At 48.5% G+C, this 21,416-nt stretch overlaps 1 protein-coding gene across 1 annotated transcript; it reads left to right on the top strand.

The window, feature by feature from the left end:
* Window positions 1-8,057: 8,057 nt before the first annotated feature.
* Window positions 8,058-11,728, top strand: LOC136360229 (uncharacterized). Its single transcript, XM_066317300.1, has one exon. It carries the CDS (start codon window positions 8,158-8,160, stop codon window positions 10,780-10,782), a length of 2,625 nt encoding a protein of 874 aa, XP_066173397.1. The 5' UTR covers window positions 8,058-8,157; the 3' UTR covers window positions 10,783-11,728.
* Window positions 11,729-21,416: the final 9,688 nt, after the last annotated feature.

Here is a 21,416-nt window from a genome sequence, read left to right as displayed (position 1 = left end):
GACGTGGGTTGCAGCAACACTTGCCTCTGCTGTCCTCACCTTCTTCTAATCTATCCCCTTTTGTTTCACACCATGCTGAGACTGGGTCCTCCCTAGAATGAGGTGAAACACTTCCTTTTTTTGAGGTGAGGGGGCAGGAAGTGCTTTTTACAAGAAATGCCACTGCAAGTGAGTTTTCCCTTCATCCCTGTGGTGAAATCTGTGAGGTAAACCCAAAATCCCCATCTGCTGCAATAGCTGAGTCCCTCCCTTCCCACTGCTGCTGTCACCTGGACCAACTTCTGGCTTCGTGGCCAGGACAAGAGTTTTTCCCAGAGGTTGCTTTTGCCATAATTACAACCTTGGATATGGGGATGTTACACTGGGATGGCTCCCCAGGACATTAGAGCAGCTTCAGAGAAAGCAAAAGGAACATATGAGATGTACATAGTGTACTGGAACATGGATTAAATGTAATTTTTTAAAAATTGCTGTTTTCACGCAGTGGAGCTGTTTACCAGTGGCCAAGCTGTTCTCAGGACTGGCTGTTGCTCCTACAAGAAAACATTTTGCAGGAGGGATACTTTTGTCTGACAGCATATCACCCACAAAAATCAAAGCACTGCATGAACGTGCAGGAGACAGCTGCTGTTTATAACATCTCCACACTGTTTGGGGCTGCTATCCTGGGAAGAAAATGGGAGGAAAGAAGGGTGTAAGTTGATCTGATCTGTTCACACAAGCAAGACTTGTTTGTGACCTTGCTGGGAAATAGCAGCTCCTAATCACCACTGTTTGGCTCACGGCTGGGCCGTGATGGGGAGAATCGCTGAATTTTGGTGTATTTGTACTGTGTAGCTGCACAATTTCTAGGGGAATTTTATTCTTTTTCTGAAATTAAAGACAACCATTTGGTCCCCAGCCAAATCAACTCCCTGTGAACCCATCCTTGTGGGAAAAAGCCCATCTTCTTTTTTTCAGTATGCATTGTGCCCACATCACCACACTGAGATAAATTTCTGGTGCTTTCACTAGCTTTTCTGCATTTTTTACTCTCTTTTTTTCCCCCTGTTATGAACTTCCTACAATAAAGCGTTTGTTTTGGGAGGCTGGAGCAAAGCACTGGTGTAGAAGAACAGGGTTTAGTGCCAAGAAGCAGGACCTGGCTGAGATTTCATCTCTCTAATCTCCTATGCTGCAGAGGAGGTTAATAGCAGCTGGGCTGTAAATGTCAGGCTAGAGAAAACAGCTACCATAAAAACAGAGAAAAATTAATTCTCTCTGTGCTTTTGAGGCTGAAAGGACAGATTTTGGGGGTCAAGGAAGGCTGTTCAGCCTCCAGGCCAGTCCAACACAAGCCAGTACTGCAATATGTAGAAATAAGGGCTTCTCTGGCAGTAAAAGGGTGCAGGACTGAAACTCCCTGGGGCTCCAGCAGCCATGTGTGAACATTTTTTTTTAATTTAAAAATTTTTTAAAAATGGTTTTATTCTAGTGGAGGGTTTAGCTTCTGTAGTATTTCATTAGAGGTAAAAGCAATAATGAAAATGATAGCATTTTCATTGAGTGAGATGATTGGTACCCTTTTCTGAGTGTAAGAGCAGAAAAAAACCACAGAATGAGTGGATCAAATTTTCTAAACTTCTCCCAGCTAAGATGTATGGTGAGGTTGGGGGGGTCCAATTTGGCAGGTGCAGATTTACAGCTGCAATTGAGCTGATGCAATATCACAGTGGAGGCTCCTGACATCTCATGGGGTAACCCCAAGGTCCACATCAGTGTATGATGAGCTGGGCTGTGGCAGGGAAAAATGCTGCTTTTAAAGACCAGATGCCCAAATGGATCTAAATGACGATTTGTGTGAATTTTCTTGTTATTTCATGCCTCCCTGGCAAATAGATATAGATCTGTGCTTGGGGGGAGTTTTGGCAGGACTGTGTTTGTTACAGGTGTCAGGTGTGAGTTTCTTGTGTGATCTCCTCACAAACTCCAGGTGCTAATGGGGTGTGCAGTAAATGAAGCGGCCATGGGGGGGGATTTGGAAGGATGGACGATCAGAGAATAGGCTCCAGCTCTCCCTCTTCAGGACATTTGGTGCAAGCAGAAGTTTAGTGAGAACCATGACTAATCCTGGACCTCCCCAAACAGATAAGGGGCAGTGCAGGTGCTGCCGTGTGATCTCAGTTTCCCTAATCAGTGTTGAAGAGGATAAGGAAAGACAAGGAAAGTGTCCTTGGGAAGGCAGCACATGGAGGAGGAAAAGCCACCAAGGAAGTAAACACAGGTGTCATCAGCCCCAAACAACGACCTGCCATGGCTATAAAAATCAGCCGGCTGAGACTTCGTGACCACCGTTACCTTAAAGGTGCTGGATCTGCTGGACCTCTGCAGAGACCATCTCCAAACTCCTGGGACTGCTGGAACATTCAGCCAAGGATTGGTGAGATCTCATTATTGGGGTCCTACCCCGTCTCTCCTTCGCTTCACCCTCTCCCGCATCCCTTACCCTTACCCTCTCCCGCATCCCTTCCCCGTTCCCTCCCTGAGAGCCAGCGGCTCACGGCAGCTGCCAGCTTGGCCGCGGCCTCCTGTTCCCACCTTCCCCTTCCCTTGTGCCCAGGCTTGGTGTCCCCCGGGGTGCTTTTTAGAGGGGAGGGTTGCAGGGTTGCAGCCTTGCTCTGTGGAGGGGTCGAAGGGGTTGTCAGTGCTGGTGTGTTATGGTAGTTTTGCCCTGAGACGGAGCTGTCTCAGATCTCGCCCCCTTCACTATGATGAGCGACATCGTTAGCAGTTGGAAGCTGGAGCAGTTTGTGCTCCAGAAGTGCCTCCCCCCAATTTGGTCACCAGGGTCTTTCCAGGGCCCAGATGCGTACCAGCAGCTGTGCCAGCAGTGGGAGAGCTGGTCGGAGGAGAACAAAAAGCCCAAACCCACTAACAAGTGTAAGAAGCGTGCGGCTTTGCAGGGTTTGTTGATGGTAGGCAGGGAGTTGTCCAAGCTGCTGAAGGAGGCTCTTGAGAATGTGCAGACCTTGGAGCAGGCCAAGGAGGAGCTCAAAGTCCAGGTGGACAACCTGCGGGCGGAGGTGCAGGGTTTGTGCGGGGATTCTCTGCGCAGCGCCGTGGAGATTACCCGGCTGGAAAGCAAGCTGGGCTATGAGAAGCTGAAAACGGAGGAGCTGAAGAAGGAGGTTGGCAAGTGGATCGGGGAGACCCACGATGCGCAGAGCGCGGTGCGGGCGGTCCTGCAGGACGTCCAGCGGGACCGGGGCACTGGCCCTGATCACAAGGTGTGCCATGCCAAGATCCAGGAGCTGGAGGCAGAGCTGGGGGTGTCAAGGGGCATTGTGGCTGCCATCAAAGGCAAGAGGGCCCCGATCGGGAATGGTGAGGGGGAGGACTCCCTGGACTTGCACCCACCCCACTATGATTATGAGGATGATGTGTGGGGTGCTAATGGCCCCACCAGGCCATCCCCCTATGCTCCTCTGCGGGAGGAGGTGTGTCAGCTGCAAGCAGGGGAGACAGAGGCTTCCAAAGATAAAAAGGTCCCCCACGATGAGCCAGTCAGCCATGTCCCACTCCAGCCCATAGACACGAACAGAGCTGTGCTCTGGTTTACCCCTGAGCAGCTTAAGACAGTGGGGAAGATGCTGGGGCCACTGACAAAGGAGACAGCCATTAACTGGCTGTCCAGGGTCCAGCGTCTGCCCAAGTGTCAGAGTGGCAACTTTGTGAGTGACCTGATAGACATTGTGAGAAAGTCCATGAAACCGGACGATTTCGCGGCGCTGCCGGGAGATGTGCAGATGGGCAATGTGCAGGATATTGGGGATGTCCAGCTGGCTGTGCTGAAGGTGTTCTTCCCAGAGGTCAACCCCTTAGTGCTCTTCCATCAGGAGAAGCAAAACCCTGAGGAGAGGCCCGATGCCTATGTTAATCGTAAAAAGATGCTCTACCAGATGGCTGGGCTGCCTGGCTCAAAGGACTCCCCCCTCGATTTTGACAGGCCCGAATTCAAGGAGCCACTGGTGGTGGGGCTGACACCCCCACTGCGGGTGATTGCTGGTGGAGATGCAGCCAAAAAGCCTCTGTCAGAGCTGGAGCAGATCCTGAACCAGAATTTTGAGCTGCAAAAGCAGGCATTCCCAGGGTACATGCTGGGGGGGAAGAAAGGGAAAACCATGGCCATGTCTTTCCAAAATGCAGGGATGAGAAAAATGCAAGGAGACAACCGAAAAGACCCTGACAGCAAGGGGGGGTTGGGGAAGGAGAACCAGCAGGGGCTGAGGTTTCAGAAGTGTAACCCTTGGCGGGCTGAGCTGAGGAAGCGCTTGATAAAATACGAGAAACAGGAGGACATTGATGGCTTGCCAGATGCGGAGCTCTTCCAAAAGCTGGCCCTGCATGAGGCCAAAAAGCACAACAGCTCCCACCTGATTGACCCAGGGTCTAAAGCTCAGCAATAGGGCTGCCAGGCACCCACATCGCCCCTTTTTGTGGCACCGATTAAGACCGATTTGTGGGGGCGCCTGATAGTTGATACAACTATTGGAGGAGGGGTGCTTGGACAAGTGATGTTAATTGATACTGGTGCCTCTTATTCAATTCTGAATATGTCCCCCGGCAGAGCCGGGATCTTCCAAACTTCTGAAATTATTGAACTGACAGGGCCGAATGGCCAGAAATCCTCAGTGCCGTTCACAAGGCCCATACCCTTTGAAATTGGGGCTGCCAAAGGGTCTGAAAAATTTGGGAAAATGGAAATGAAAGGAAAGCCAGGAATTTTAGCCATCTCTGCACTGACAGAGATGGGGGTAGTGGTGGACCTGGCAAACCAAGCATTGCTACACTGCCCACAAATTGATTTGCCTGTCATCCCTGCAAGCCACAGAGTGATGTCAGTGAAAGCCCCTGAGGTCCTGGTCCACCCTGAGTGGGAACCCCGGGTGAAACGGGTCACAGAGCAGTTCCCCCAGGTCTGGGCAAGGAGCAAGCTGGACTGTGGGCAGATTGATGCTGCTGTGTCAATCAAAGGGCCGTATCCGCCTCCTCAGCCTCAGCCCTGGTACCCGGCTGAGGCTGAAGACAGCTTGTGGGACACAGTCAAAACCTTGCTGGCCCAGGGCGTGCTGGTGGAGCAGCAGAGCACCAGCAACGCCCCAGTGTGGCCCCTGAGGAAAGCTGATGGGAAAACGTGGAAGCTGACAGTTGATTTCAGCACCCTGAACCAAGTCACCCCAATGCAGACCTCCACAGTGGTCAAGTATCCCAACACCATGGCAGCCATCTCCCAGGGATCTGAGTGGTTCTCAGTGCTCAGCCTGACCAGCCCATCATTTGCCATCCCCTTGCACCCCGAGTCCTGGCACAAGTTTGCCTTCACGATTCGCGGACGGCAATTCACTTTCACCAGAGTCCCTCCGGGTTTCCACAATGCCCCTGCCATCTGCCATGAACACGTGGTGAGGATGTGGGAGCAGGTCAGCCACCGGGACAGCGTGCTGTCCTGTGCTGGTGAAATCCTCATCCACACCCGGACAAAGGAGAAGAATCTGGAGGTGCTGGCAGAGGTACTGGGGGCTGTCCAGAAGACAGGCTTCAGGATCAGCCCCACAAAGGCCCAGCTGTGCTGGAAGGAGGTCTCCTTTTTGGGGGTGGCCCTGGGGGAGGAAGGGCGCTCACTGGAAAAGCAGAGGGTTGAGCTCATAAAGAAGATGTCAGCACCATCTGATGCCACCACCCTGAGGTCCTTCCTGTCTCTCCTGAGGTTGTGCCGTGAGTTCATTGAGGACTATGCAGAGAAAACAGCCCCTCTTTGCCACCTCCTGCAAAAGAGCACCCCCTGGGAATGGGGGCCAGAGCAGGATGAGGCAGTGAAGACCTTAAAGGAGAGTGTGGCACGAGCCCCCATGCTGGCACACCCTCGTGGGGACAGACCCTATGTTCTGCACCTGGCCAGCACGGAGAGGGGGCTGCAGGCCACCCTGGGCCAGCAACACAGTGCCAACCTGCTCCCTGTGGCCCACGCCTCGCGTCTCCTGACGCCAGCCGAGCAGCAGTTCAGTGACTATGAGAGGGAGGTTTTAACCTTAACCTGGGCCCTGCAGCACTGGGAGTACCTGGTGGGGTCGGCCCCGGTGCTGCTGAGGACCTCCTGCACCCCGGTGAGGTACCTCTTGTTGGGGAAGGGGGATGAGGGTCCCCTGTGCTGCCCCAGGATGGCCAACTGGGTGTTGGCACTAACCAACAAGGAGGTCCCCGGAGACCCCTCACCTGGTGCCTACAGGGTGGTAATCAGTGCAGAGAGGGGCGGCGAGGAGCCGGGAGTCTCCCTTACTGACCCCAAGCCACGGTGGGCACCCCTCTTTGAGAGCAGCCTCAGCCTGGAGGAGGCCAAGGAGAGAGGCTACGTTGTGTGGTTTGTAGATGGGTCCAACTACCACGAGGAAGGGGTGCCCTACACGGGCTATGCCGCTGTCAACCGGGGCACCGGGGAAGTGGTAAAGGGGAGGTGCCTGCCGCACTCCATCCAGGCTGCCGAGCTGGTGGCCGTGATGGCCGCCCTGGAAAACACGCCAGCAGACCAGCCCCTGGCCATATTTTCAGACTCGGGCTGGGTGGTGCGTGTGGCACTGGAGTGGCTGCCCCTCTGGAGGGAGAGGGACATGCAGTCTGCTGATGGCAAGCCTGTCACCTATGCCAAAAAGCTGCTGTACCTTGCAAGGCTGGCAGAGCAGAGGGTGTGCCCAGCACAGATCATTAAGGTCAAGGCCCACAAGAAGGGAACAGAGGAAGCCAAGTGGAACAAGGAGGCAGATGCCAAAGCCAAGCAAGGCGCCAAGGATGGGCTAATGTGGAAGGCCAGCAAGATATCAGAGAATGGCCCAGTGTCAGTGGCCCCCAGCAGGCACTGGGAGAGTGTGGATCTGGTGGGCTTGCAGGCACAGGATCCCAGGATTTGGGAGTTAGCACAGGGTAGGGAGTACAAAGGGTGCAAGTTGTGGAAAGATGCCTCAGGCCTGGTCCTGGCACGGAGGGAGGGGGCAGATTTCCCAGTCTGGGTGGTGCCTGAACTGGTCCGGACAGAGCTGGTGGCCCTGGCTCATGAGCAGGGCCATCTGGGGACAGACAAGACCATGGTGAGGCTTCAGGGTGCTGGGTGGTGGCCTGAAATGAGAGAGGATGTGGAGAGGTATGTCAGCAACTGTCTGACTTGTGCAGCCAACAATCCTGATGCCAAAACAGCCAAGACCACCCTGGGCCACCAGAGGGTTTCTGGGCCATGGAGCAAGTTGCAGATGGAGTTTATTGGCCCTCTGTCCCAAACAGCCCAAGGCAATAAGTACTGCCTAGTGGTCAGTGACATCTTCACCAAGTGGGTGGAAGCATTCCCAGCTCGAAACAACTCAGCCAGTGCAACTGCAAAGATCCTGGTAGAGCACATCTTCTCACAGTGGGGCATCCCAAAGGAAATCCACTCAGATCATGGCCAACGCTTCATCGGGGAAGTCACAAAAGGGGTGTGCCAGGCCCTGGGAATCAAACAAAAGCTTCACATCACAGGGCATTTCCAGAAGCCAATCTCAGCAGAGGGGCCCAAGCACCCACTGAAGGCAGCACTGAGGAAACTTGTGAGCCAGCAAAGGAAAGATTGGGATCATAAGCTCCCACTAACCTTGCTGGCACTGAGGGCGTCTCTGGCATCTCAAACACTTTCTCCCCAAAAATTTCCTCCTGCAAGAGACCCGAAGTTTCTGGAACACTGGTGGCAAGGAGGGGAGCCCCCAGATGAAATGCAGCCCCGTGTGCTGATGGACAGGTGGGTCCAGGACATGCTGAGGACGGTGTCAGCCACCTACCGTCAACTCTCCTCAGTGCAGGAGACCAGCATCCCTAAGATGGAGAAGCAGTTGGGAGTGCTACTGCGCCCCGTGGAATGGAACACAGGGGACCTAGTAATATACCGAGGGGTTAGGGAGAAGAACCATGTACTGGAACCCCAGTGGCTGGGGCCTGTTAGGGTTGTGAACAAGGCCAGCCCCTCTGTGTACCAGGTAGAAATCAGAAAAGGGGCAAAAAGGCAGGAGAAATGGTTCCATTCTTCACAATTAAAAGCATGGAAGGGAAACTAACGGGGCTGGAGAGCCCGCCTTACTTATGTTTTGCAGATAAAGGAAAATGGAAGGCGATTGTGACCAACGGGAAGGGCGAACTTCGTGTCATCACCAGCCCTGTTTGTACTGCGGGGAAAATGCTTTCAAATTTGTGATTGCAGGATTTACTTTCCTTTCTGGTATGTGCATAGTGCTGAGCACCCAATGTACCCAACCAACCCATCAGCACCTTGGAAAAAATGTCACTCGTTCTCACTTAGAAAGGCACCTTGACACACAGGCCACAGCCCAGCACAGGGTTAGGAGGCACACAAAAATTGGGACTGATTGGCCCTGGTCTCAAGCTTACATAAAACATACGGGAATCATGGGATTAAATTCTAACAAAGGCTTAAATTTATCAACAGTGGTTCTGCATGGGGCAGAGGTGTACTTGGAAAATGAATGGGGCTGGGATAGCACAAACAGACTTCCACAGCTGCTGGGGAAGATGGGACAGCAAATAAAGGTGGGGTGCAGGGTAATTAACGGATCCACTCATGAGCGAGTAACTCAAATCTCTGTCACTGAACTAAAAACTAAGAAGAATCAGAAAAAGATCTGTGCTGTGGAGAAATTGGATTGCTGGTACAATTTTACTTTGGTCCAGCCAGTCTTTGTGGTTTGCCTGTGGGCAAACAACAGTGTGGGGCTGTCCTTTAAATTTAAGATCAGCACCACACCACCCTCCTTTGCTGCCATTAAGATCTCAAAGTGCCATTTTTTGGCCTGGCATGCAGCCCCTTATGCTGAAATTGGCAACCAGGTAAAACTGGAAATTAAATACTCCCAAGAAAGTGTAACTGACCCAATGGAAATTAATGGCACCGCCATGACAGTCACAGCCCCTAACGGCCACAAGTGGATCATTCCATTGACCTGCCTCTGTGAGAGCAAAACACTTGATAGATCTGAATTAGATACGGAGGCTTCATGGTATAATCAGGATTATGGACGCTGCCCACACCTGATCATAACGCTCCAGGTGTGGTGTCACGGAAACCTGAGCATAACAATGTCCCCCGAACTTGGAGGAAAGTGGTGGATAGCAGGCCCTGAAGGATTTAAAAAAGAATTTGTCATCACTGCTGTCATGGCCCCTTTTGTTTCCAAAATAGGTCCTTATGTAGTGAAGAAAAACCACATACAGGAGCTGTTGACAGGGCCCATCCGGTCACTGAAGAAGGTGGTGCTGTCTCTGTCCACTGTTAATATTTCCTCTGTCAGACCACACTGTGCCCCCTTCCTGTCTACTCTGCACACTGGCTGGCTGGCGTGGCTCCACAGCCGCTCCCTCCAGGGCACCCGGGCCAGGAGAGACCTGCTGGCCACAGCGTTGGGAGGAGGAGGTGCTGGCCTGGGAGTCCTCAACAGCATGAATGCTGAGGTCTTGGCAAACAAGCTGGAGACTGTCACCTCGGGTGTTCAGGGCCTCCTCAAGCCCCTGAATTCATCCCTATCCAGTCTTGGAATGGGGCAGTGGCTTGTGTCAGAGGTGCTGCCCACCTGGGAACAAATCAGTGAGAAAGACCATCAGGTGCTGTTGCGAGCCCTGGGCATCGAACAAAGTAACGTCTCTCTTGCTCTTAGCTGCATCCAGGCCCAGATGTGGGTGCAGAGTGTTGTTGCAGGTATCCTGAGGGACGGTGACAATGGCGTCCTGCCCACTGAGATCCGAAAGATCGTGTGGGACGCGGCCACAGAGAAGGAGCGGCAGCTCCAAGCCTGGTGGAGGCTCGTCAACTTCACCCACGACCAGGCCCTCAACGCAGTCATTGCCCACGTCCTCACTGTGGCGGAGGCTCGCATCGAAAAGGTCTACCCCATCGTGGCCCTGGGGATAAACACAAACGGGTCTGTGGTCTATCCCCTGGACCACCGCATGTGGGCCAGGGTGTCTGATGGGAAGTGGCAGACGGTAGATTTGGAAGCCTGCATTTTGGAGAGGGGGCTGGGATTCATATGTGAAGATGATGCCCTTAAGGCGAGTGATGTGTGCTTTGACACCAAAGAAGGGGAGTGCCACTTTGAGATCAACCCCCAAAGCAGTAACAAAACCATGTTAGTGTACGTAGGGAAAGGCTGTGTGTGCTTCAGAACGATGTGTAAATATGTGCAAATTAATGAAGCTTATAACCAGACCGTGTTTAGCGACTCAAATATGTGTGCTTGCAATGTAGCTACTATTAGAGGCTGTGATTTTGTGTATAAACCACCTGTGTTTACTAGCCAGTTGCTAATCAGAAACTATACCTTGTACCGTAGTATAACCCCGACCCCCATTGGTATGAATTTATCACTTGTGAAAGAAATGTTAGAGCATGCAGATTTGCAGCAGCTGCTAGAAAATGCCAAGGCCGAAGCTAAAAAGATCCTAATAACGGTTCACCATGATGGTAAAGTTATAAAACAGGTGATGGAACGAATTAAGAGGGCAGGAGAACACCACTGGTGGGAAGTTTTTTTCGGCTGGTCCCCCACAGCCACTGGCATTTTCAACACGCTGCTGCACCCCGTTGTAGTTGTACTGTTACTGCAAATCTGTGTGTGCTTTGCCATGGTAGCCACTTGTTACAGGATGAGGCAGGTGAAGGTCTTCTTTGACACCCAGGTGAAAGAAGCAGGGCAGGCCAAGAGCCTCCTGAAATAGTCAAGGGCAAGACTGGGTTGGCCTCTGTGTTTGCCACCAAGAAGATCTTTTGGCTCCGCTGTTGGCTGCAACCCAGTAGGCGTTGAGCGGTGGGGACACACGCCATGCCAGACCTTGATGAAAGGGATGGCCTTCTCTGTCACCAGAGGGCCATCCAGGAGGAGAGGACTGGCCAAGCAGCCTGCAGATGCCATGAGTCACAGAATGGTTGAGGTTGGAAGGGACCTCTTGAGAGGTTTCATTTAGTCTGAACTTACCTGCTCAAGCAGGGTCACCTAGAGCAGATTGCCCTGGACTGTGTTCAGCTGGGCTTTGACCATCTCCACAAATGGAGACTCCACAACTTCTCTGGGCCAACCTGTTTCATTGTGTGATCACCCTTATAGTAAAGAAGCAAAAGTTAGTATAAGTAACTAGTTTTTGAACTTCCCATCACCAAATACTAATGTTAAGAAGCTGCTCTTGTGTGATTTAAGAGTCTTTAAACAAGGGATATGGGGTAAGGAAAGCCAACAACGCTGTCTTTGGAAGGAAAGAGAAGGAACTGTGACACCTGAGCTTGGAAAAGCACCCATTGAAGACAACAGGGGTGTGAACAGCCTCAAAGACTTGGAAAAATGATAAAAGATGAGCAGAACAGAAGACCCTGTAATCACCATGGACTTTAGGGTGCTGAATCCACATGGATCTTTGCAGCACCACCTCCGGGCTCCCAAGACTCCCAGCACGTCTGGCCAGCGGATTGGTGAAATCTTGTTTCTGGAGCCTGGACATCACTGCTTTGCTTTGCTTTGCTTTGCTTAGTTGTGCAGGTAATCAATAAATCTGTCTGTTAGAGAATGGGCTGTCTGTTCAATCACTGCCCCTCACTCACTCCCCAGGCTTGTACCTTTGGCTACACTGGGAAAGAGAAATCCTGGTATAAAGAAAAAAATTAAAAGAGAAACGTTTTTTTTCTCTTTTATAAACACAGATCTCTCACTTTAGCTTTTTGTCTGCAGAATATTCACTCAAACACAAAAAATTTCTACCTTGGGCTGCAGAATGGGGTTCTGAGCTGATGCACAGATACTCTCCCCTCTCTCACTCTGCCTCTCCTTGCCTGCATCTCTCCCCTAACTCTGAACACAGAAAGAGCCTCAAAATACATATAGGGGGTCTCAAGCAATTTTAAAACACGGGCAATTAAAAAATTAGATTAACCATCTTATTTCTAGTTCATGTTCAATTTCATCTCAAAGGCACTGCACTCTCTGATAGTGGGGCAGAGGGTGTGTGTGTGGGGGGGTTACACAGACAAAATCACTTTGCAATTCAGGTTGAAATAAATAAAGTCCTTTAACACAGAAGAAACCAAGTGAAAACTGAGAAATTATTTAAAACCCACTTTTCACAATCACCAGGCTGAGAAGTGCAAAAAAATCATATTGCCACAACATAGGTGTTTTAAAGAAATGCAAAACTTTCATAAAGAAACTTCCCCTTAAAAATATGAGCTCATGAAAATATAAATAAAAAATCATAGTCTAAACCCACAGAAATCAATTTTTTCCTCTACAAAACCCACAAATAACCCCCCCTTCACCCTTGAGATGAGAGGTTGAACTCTCCCTTCACCCCTCTCACCTGTCTGGAGAAGGGCCATTATCTGGTCCCCTCTATGCTTTGCTGCTCCCTTCAGTTTCGCCACCACAAACCTCACAGAAAGCCCACGGTTATTTTGGTTAAAGCACTTTTCTTACTTGCTAACACCTCACATGTTTAATGAGAAATAATTTCCCAGTGAATAATTACCCTTTTATACAAAGCCTTTACCCCTTAAACCTGTTTTGGGACCGTGTAGCTGAGAAAGAAACCATAGAAAATTCCCATTATCCACTCTTCAATCCCAAACGTGCACAATGAGTGTTGCCCAGCAGGGATTAGCCCTGGGATGATGGTATAGCCACAGGAAAAGGAGATCCTACATCTATACAGAGGTTTTAGCTGAGAACAGACCCCCATACGTGCATTCTCTGCAGCTGCACCGAGCTGCTCCCTCTGCACAGCTGGCTCGTGTGTGCACGTGGGTTGTGAAAGTTTAGAAAACTAAGACGTTTCCCCCCTTTGCTGTCATTTGTTTATCACCACAAACCAAGGGGGCTGTTTTCACAATAGCAAGCACAATTGCTGTGGCTGAGACACACCTGTGGTTGCACCTGGTGGAAGGACTTCAGGATTTGTCTGCTTTTACAGCAGTTTCACTAGATCCCAGAAATGATTCTGCCCACACCTGCCTGCTCTACTGAATCAAATGGGTAACATACCTGGATTTATTCCCTGGTCTTTTTATTCCTATCCTCTCTGCTTTGGACAGAGTGGACTCTGTGCAGTGTATGGGAGCTGTGGCTTGTGGAAGCCCCCCATCCATCTGCTATGCTGTGGCTTCCCTCAGCTCCAACTAGGCAGACCAAAGAGGCAGTTTTCAGCTCTAGCCCAGCCTGGCTGCCTCTGTGTCAGGCTGTGAGCAGGCCACTAGCCCCACTCACCTGGCCCCATGGCAGTAATTCAAATTAAATTCTGAAAATTAGGAGTTAAGGTGCTACTGAGAAGAATTTTTGACTCAACCTGAATGAAGTGATGGAAAAAGAAGCCTTAGTGGAACCCCAGACCTACTGGGGTCCTCCGAAGAGTCTACAATCTCCCATAAAGGACAGAAATGTACCAAACACATAACTTAGGACAAGGTAGGTGCTGATCTCTGGATATATCTCATTTCTCTTGTGTACCTGGCCATGGACATTTCCTGCTCTGGATCCTGGTGGTTTTGGAAGGTGGCCTGCAGTCACCTTCCAGTCACAGAGGTGCCACAGCAGGTCCTCACTCCATTTGAGCAGACACAGTCTCCATCTCCTACAAAGCACAGGTGTGGAGATATCTGATCATAGCTGCATAGGACCATCTCCAGAGCCAGCCCTGGGCCAGGGACCTCACAAGCAACCCTGAAACTAAACATCCCACAGAGGCTCAAATGAAATGCAGAAGGAATTTGCACCTGGGTCTTTCCCTGGTGAGGCTTGTACCTGAGCACATTGCTCATAAAAAGCTCAGACTCCGATTTCCCACCCCCAAACAGATTACAGGATTGTATTTTCAGAAAAATACTTAACAAAACTTGAAGCTTTTTTTTTTTTTTTTTTTTGGGGGGGGGGGCGGGGCGGGGGGTGGTGGTGGTGAGGTGGTGGGGTGGGGTTTTGCCTCTGAAACCCTAAAGACCATCAAGGTTCATTTCCTACCTCCCTGGGCAGGTCCAGCTGGGCAGATTTCTCTGACAGAACTGTCTCTTAAATCCATCAGCAGCATTTTAACCACAGTCACCCTCTGGTGTAAACTTCGATTCTCAGACTTGCAGCTTGGCCATGGCTCTTTTTCTAGGCTTTCCTTCTCTCTCTTCCCTCTTTCCCACCTCCAGCTTTTACCCCTTCCTGCACCAGCTGCTTTCCATCTTCCTTAAGACTACTTTTCTTGCTTCTCAAGTGTGACTCCTGCTCCAGATCATCCTTCAGAAGTGAGAAAGTCCCAGGGACAGTGATAAAAGTGCAGCAATATAACCTGGGTAATCACAATTTGTTATGTATGGGCATGATGGAAGAAATGAGCTTTAGGCAGAGGAATAAGGAAGAGCATCAGGACTGAGAGGCACAATAAGGAGAATTGGTTTGAGAGCTATAATGCTGGGTAGCTTATCTGGGACAGAATATGGTTTGTGTTCATTTTTTTATCTTTCATAGAGTCTCAGAGAAATTCTGTGATGTTCCAGCACTCAGCAGGAAGGGAGATGCTTGATTTATTCTTCACAACAGCCTCAGGAAGTGATCAGATCTACATCAGCCCAGCTGAGAAGGGTCATGAGTAACTCAGCAGGGAGTTGGTTTACACTTAGGAGTGGTGAAGTGACTGAAATTGTATCCTTCAGAGGGAATTCTTGTGGGTTCATCCATCTTCTTAAAAATAAAACACAGTTGAAACAAATTTCAGTTTTGAGAGATACCTATCATTAACGTGACCGTTGAGTTTGGCAAGACTAACAAAAGACTGTAATTAATAATTAGGATTTCTACAGCATGGAACAATAAGAATGCCCTCATTCCTCCAGATGCTCTCAGCATCTTCACCAGTGGATAGGAGTCGCAGGTATCTGGAAAGAGAATAAGATATGAAGCTACTGGAAACAGTGCAGGCTAGGAGATATGGGGGAAAAACATCTGCCTTAAAAACCCTTAAGCACTCCCTTAATGAGCAAATGTTGCAGTAAGGCTACAAAGATGCCGTCTTGCCTATCTTTGCCTAAGCAAATGGCATCAGAAAGTCTATAAAAATTGCTAAAAAAAAGAGAAAGAAACAAATGTTCATTTGTTTGAACAGCACACGCACCAATGAAGAAGAAAGCATCACCACAACGGCAGTGGTATGTGTGTCCTCACTTCCTTCATACTTCATCAGAAACCTCATTGGCAATCATAACCCAGTTAGCTGCCAGAGCAGCAAAATCATAATGAAAGGTGACATTGCTGTGACATGTGTGTTGGAGAGCAGATAAAGGCACACAGTGAGGTATGGATGGACACCAGCTTGGGGAGCTGTCTCAGCCTCCTTTGCTTCACCAGCTGGTGCTTCTTGCTGCTCTAAGCACAGAGTGGAGAGATGAAAAGCTGCAGGGCAGGCAGGGGCTGGCTCTGCTCAGGCTGGTGACACAACACCTCCACCACAGAGGTCGGCACCCAGCAGCCCTGAATGTGTGCGGTTGCATTTCTTCACTTGTTGAGCTAAGAAAAAAAAATAAAGAAGAGATTGAAAACAGCTGTAAACAAACCAGAAGGCAGGCAGTGAGAAGCTGGCATCACCTCCTCCATCTGAGAGGGACTTTTCTGAAACCAAGGCCACTGCCATAAAATCCCTCATTTTAAGGGCAATTCTAAGGAAATGAATCCATATCCTTCTTTAGGCTGTGATACCTTAGAGATCGACATGGAATAACTGAGCAGGGAAGAGACATGCATCCCACAAGTTTTCAAAAAATATCACAGAACTGTAAGTGCTTGAACAGACACAAATGCCAGCAATGCCAGCTGCTGGTCATTCACAGGTGGTCCCAAAATGCAGACTTCATTTAAATCTGATGGGATCTGATGCTGTTCTGCAGGATACAACTCTACTATCATGGTTTTGATTTCACATCAGCTTCCCAGCTATCCTTCTCCATGCTGAGAATGATGGCATGGAGCAGGGATGGAGCTCACTTGTAAGAAACTGCTGATGCACTCAGAGTTGAACACTACACACAGTACATGTGAGAAAGGTGCCTTCCCACGGGGCCCTGAGGTCTCTGCACTATGAGCACCATTGACATGAGCTACTGGGCCCAGGGACCTCTGTGTATGCACAGATGCTGCTCCTGAATGCAAGCCCAGGTGCTGCCTGTGAGAAACCCACAAGAGCTGAGCCCACGGTGACCTGACCTGGACTTGCATGAAACTGCAGCACCGAAACTTCTATTGGCCTCTAAGAAGTGGGCAAAAGAGCCAAATCTTGCAAGCTGCTGAGAAGTCTCACGTTCCAGTTGTCACACACCACTTTGCCCAGACTGAGTGACTCATTTGTCCAGACAGAAATGCAGTTTCCTGGTGTTGCAGCAACATGGGGAGTGCAAAGCAAGAGAGGGAGCATTTCTGGGCTGAAGCTGAGCAAGGCAGAGAGATTTCTTGTATTTTTTTTTTTTAAACAGCAGTTGGCCATGTCTCCAGAATAAGAGGATCTGCCTCTTCTGGATCTGCTGAAGTGAGTCCAGAGAAGGTCATGAAGATGCTCAGAGGGCTGGAGCACCTCTGCTATGGGGACAGGATGAGAGAGCTGGGGATGTTCAGCTTGGACACTCCAGGGAGACTTTCTAGCACTTTCCACCACCTAAAGAAGCCACACATATAGACTGATATAATACAGTTCCAAAAGAAACATTTTTAGGGAAAAAGCCCACTTAAATGCAAGAGGTATCACAGCCAATATATTTCTCAAACATCATGATATTATTGATACCTGTAGTTAAGTTTGGGGAATTTGAATTTATAATGCAGATGGTTTGGAAACATCTAGCACTTAGCTTTAGTTTTCTAAAAACTTCGTTTTTAGAAACAGTCATTTCAACTGTTTGTTAGGTTAGTGCTTGGAACACTGCTGGGAACTGTCTCATCCTTAATTCTAAGGAATCCTACTTCACTTAACAGGTGTCTTCTAAATCTCCCCTCTCCCACACAAACAGTCTTTCAGTTTTCTCCACAGCTCTCACAGAGAAAAAAACACCACAATGCACTACTTCTTTCACAATCCCCCACTGAGAATCTAGTTTTATTTCAAACTTTCATATGTCAAGTACTGAAGCAGCAAGGACCTGAGCCTTTCAATGCAGGAAGAAAAGGTCTGTGACCTGAGGATCAGTGGTTTTGCCAGGTGTTGTTCAATATCAATCCTGCAATGAAGCTCAATTGTGCAAGGTGGGCTTCCACAGGGATTCAGGACTTGTGGATATGTCAGTCACCTCTGGAAACTTTGATTTAAGATTTCGGTCCACACCCAGTTTTCCACCCGGGAGCACAGTGACTGACAGCACACTCCTAGGAGCAAATCTGGGCAGGCAGTTTTCTGCAGCCCTTGGAAATCAGAGCAGGTTTTTCCTAAATTCAATAGGAATCAATGCCTAAACCTTCATTTTGCCAGAAAAAAACCCCAAACCAAACAACAAACTAACAAACCACCCCAAAAAACCAAACAAAACCCCTCTCAAAAAACCCACTACCAACATAAAACAAACACACAAACAAACAAAAAACCCCATCCCCAAAAACCCCAACAACCCAATCTGGCTGAAATAGCACTTCATTACTTTCAACTGTAAATCGAGTTCTGAAAGGGAGATGAAGACCAGTTGGTGCTCCTTTTCCAAAGCTGTCCCACAGAATCACGGCACTGCACTTATTTATAGTTTTCTATTTGCTGGAGGCTTCTGTGACTATTTTGTGATGTCTATTTTGGGGTATAATCAAGAACTGTTACAGCTGGTCAGGGTTAAAAAAGATACCATGCTTGGCTGCTCAATACCTTGCTCTGAAAACAGAAGCAAGATGGGAAACAGGTAGAGCTGGAGAGACACCAGCAGATCTGGCAGGGCTCTAACCTCGTCCCTCAGGTCATTTCCACCATGAGATGTCCAGAAGAACCAGCAGCTACAACATGTTATGGTTAAAAAGGCTGCAGCTGGGAGAGCTCATCTGACACCACACTCGTGGTAACTTGTAAGTCACAGGAGAAACTTGTGGAAAGAGAATACAAATCTCTGAGTCCTTACCCTGGTGCTTTCCTCTTGGTGTGCTGGCAGATAAACACAGCCACCAAGCACACAGTCAGCTTCTGTGGTGTGGGATGGCAGCGCTGGCCAGGAGCTCCATGCTGAAAAAAGTCTTTAATTTATTCAAGCTCTAATAGTTCTCTGACTTGCTCAAACAACTATTTTACACTGTGAATCTGGTTCCACAGATAAATGGCATATTTGAGATGCAGCACAAAAAAGTATTGTATTTGGGTGACTTGTAGTGATTTTCGTTGAATGCCTCTTAATCTTTAAGGAAACATGCTTGGAAAAGTTACCAGGTTAGACATGACAAGGACATGGCTCATAAGCCAAGAGTGGGGTTGGTGCTCCCTGTGCCTCTCTGGGGCCACAGCCTGAGTTCAGGGCACACAGAGTGACTCAGTGGTTCTCCCTTTCTTTGGTGAGAACCTTCCACCGTGGGAACGACTTTTTGCTCACCTCACTCTGAGATGTTCTGTTTCAGTTGTGGACTTTTCAGGCAGACCGTGAACTCGGATCTTGCCACAAATTATTCACATACTGCAGCCAGTCATGAAACTCATGTATAAAGAGTTACAAAGGGGAAAACGAACTCTAAAATAGTGACACTATTTTGCACACTCATGGCACTCTTCACAGGGCAATGAGTGTGACTGCTATGTTCAGAGATGAGTATCTGGACTCCACTGTGTTCATTGAACAAGCAAATCCACAGCCTGTAGGCATTTCCTGTTACTCCTGCTCCCTCAAAAGGGTTGTCTTACCTTCCTCTCAGGTTGGCTGCCCTTTATGGAGAGTTCCAGCAGATCTGTTTGCCTGTGAAGGGGAGCAGCAGACACAGGGACAGAGGGATGTCCAAGGAATGGCAACCTTCAGGAGAAAGGAAGGAAAGCGGCAGCAGCAATCTGTTTCAGGCAGGCACAGCATGGGCAGAAGAAATCTGCCAGAATCCCTTTCTGCACCATTTGTAGCTGAAAGAAGAGGCCTTGGAAGAGCTACTTAATCCAGGTAGCCTGGTGAACCAGGGACAGAGGCAAAATTGAAATGCAGGAGTCTTCCATTCAAGCTCAGTTTTAAACAGCAGCTTTAACCTTAGTTTTGTGCTCTACATGTAAACAGTTTTACCTTCTCCTTTTTGTATAGAGCAGTTCTTTCACAAAGCCAAGCAGCACAGAAGTTTTCTAGACAAGGAACAGATCTAATTTTGTGTTGCTGGGCCTGCAGAGAGGAATGCTCATACCTGCCCTGGACGCTGCGGTCTCCAAGGGGTCTTCAGGAAGATATGGAAGATTTTCTGCTCAGATGTGGCAAAGATCTGTGGCTCCATTTTTTTCTCAGATTAGAATTGTAATGTTTTGATGGTTTTAATGGGAGGAACAGATGAGCAGAATTAGATCTCATTACTGGCATTTGTCTCTAAGAAGTGAAAAGAGATGTATTTAAGGAAAGAGTAAATAACATCATCAATCTCTGTGCTTAATACTTTAAATGTAAAGAACTACTGGCACAAATGTGAATGGCCAGGAATAAGGAGATCAGGAAACATGTGAACAATAACCATTATTTATGACCCTAGAAAATTGGTTATTGCTTACCTAAATTAAAGCTATAAGTCACTTCTGCTAGATGAGAATCTGCTATGTCTCATTTGCTCCACCTAGATCATAGACGCATCATTTTTAATGGAAATGTCACAAGAACACCTCATTTGGGATCTCATCTTTCATGTTTGACATCAAGAACTTTATCTTAGAGCACAGCTTCTGCAACCACTTCCCAGTGTGTGGGGGGAGCAGAGTACTGAGTTCATGCACACATTTGGGAATGATCACTGAACAAACCAAAACCATTTCCTTGTTCTGCCAAATCACGCCTTTTCAATATTTTCAGAGATGTTAATCTCCTCCTCCTGACTTCCAAAAGTACAACTCTTTTTTCAAAAGTGAGTCAATTGGCACTTATTCCCCGTCAATTAGTGTGTTCAGGGTGTACAAGTGGAATACTACATCAAGGCCTCTCTATCTGCTGGGAAGTTTTCTAAGTTTTTTAGACCGAATTTCTAAGAAAAAGAGGTCTATGTGACCATATGAAGCAAGGGTGCCCTAGTAATAAATGACAGTGGCCAAATTTGCACAGCCCCCTGTGACAGAAAGGCAGAAATCCAGAGGAAATTTCAGATCTGAGTAAGAAAAGAGAGCCACTGAAGAAAGCAGAGGCATTATCAGTCTCAAATAAAGACTAAAGGACTTTAGGAAAGGGGACTGAAACCAGAACCCCATGTACACTTTGAACTTTTGAAACTGAATCCTCATGGACCTTGGGTTGAGGTTCCTGGGACTTCTGACCAGTGAATTGTTACTGGCACCTACGTGTCCCTGCTCAGCTTTGTTTAGTTAAGTTTGTCTGTTAGAGGACCGACTAAACTACTTGACAACTCAGGTTCTGACTACCCAGATTTATAATGTAGCAGTAGCAGGAAAAATCTAGAGCCAAAGTTGCAATCAACCACTAAATACAATTTCAAAAAGAAATCAGAAATAAAAAGCAGACTACATTCTTTTTCAGGGCTTTTCAACCTTCCTCTTATACTCACAAAACTAAAACTAAGAGAAATCAGACAGAATTCAAAGTTTTGAGGGCTCTGGTCTCTTCTCTATCCCACAGCACAACAGCCCACAGCAGAAAACTTCAGTTGGGCAGAGTCACTGAGCACAGCAGCTCAGCACAGGTGGCTCTTCAAACAGACTCACCCTGGGGAAGGCACAGTCAGAGTGGGGCAAAACAACAATGTGATGGCTTTCAGGTTCCACATCAAGGCTTACAGAAGCTTTCCTGCAACCTGAAGACAACAAGAGAGACACTAAACAGCCTCTTGTGAAATAGCTTTTCATAATGATCAGTTTTCAGAACTTCACTGTATTTACTCAGTCCAGTAGCTTTCAGTATGATGTCGCACATGTTTCAGGTCCTTTGCACAAGCCCTGCTCTGAACACTGCAGGCAGACTATGCAATTCCTCTCCTTCTCTTGCCTTTCCTTGCCTCCCCAGGCCCTGTAGAAGCTCATGTTTCCAGTGTCTGTGGCTTATTGAAGGTCTTACTCATGAGTCCTGGGAGCAGCACAAGAGCTTGAATACATTATGGAATTATAAAATCATAGAATAGTTTGGGTTGGAAGGGACACTGAGTTCTGAAAGGGAGATAAAGAACACTTGGTGCTTCTTTTCCAAGATCTCTATATCTTCTAGTCCAACC

Source organism: Sylvia atricapilla, chromosome 4 (genome assembly GCF_009819655.1).
Source record: "Sylvia atricapilla isolate bSylAtr1 chromosome 4, bSylAtr1.pri, whole genome shotgun sequence".
In the NCBI taxonomy this organism is placed as follows: Eukaryota; Metazoa; Chordata; class Aves; order Passeriformes; family Sylviidae; genus Sylvia; species Sylvia atricapilla.
The sequence above is the reverse complement of the archived record's forward strand: the minus strand, read 5'-3'. Positions and strand labels throughout refer to the sequence as shown.

What these genes read in the sequence shown, in the direction of transcription:
- LOC136360229 (XM_066317300.1), top strand. Translation starts at nt 8,158, where the DNA reads ATGGAAGGCGATTGTGACCAACGGGAAGGGCGAACTTCGTGTCATCAC.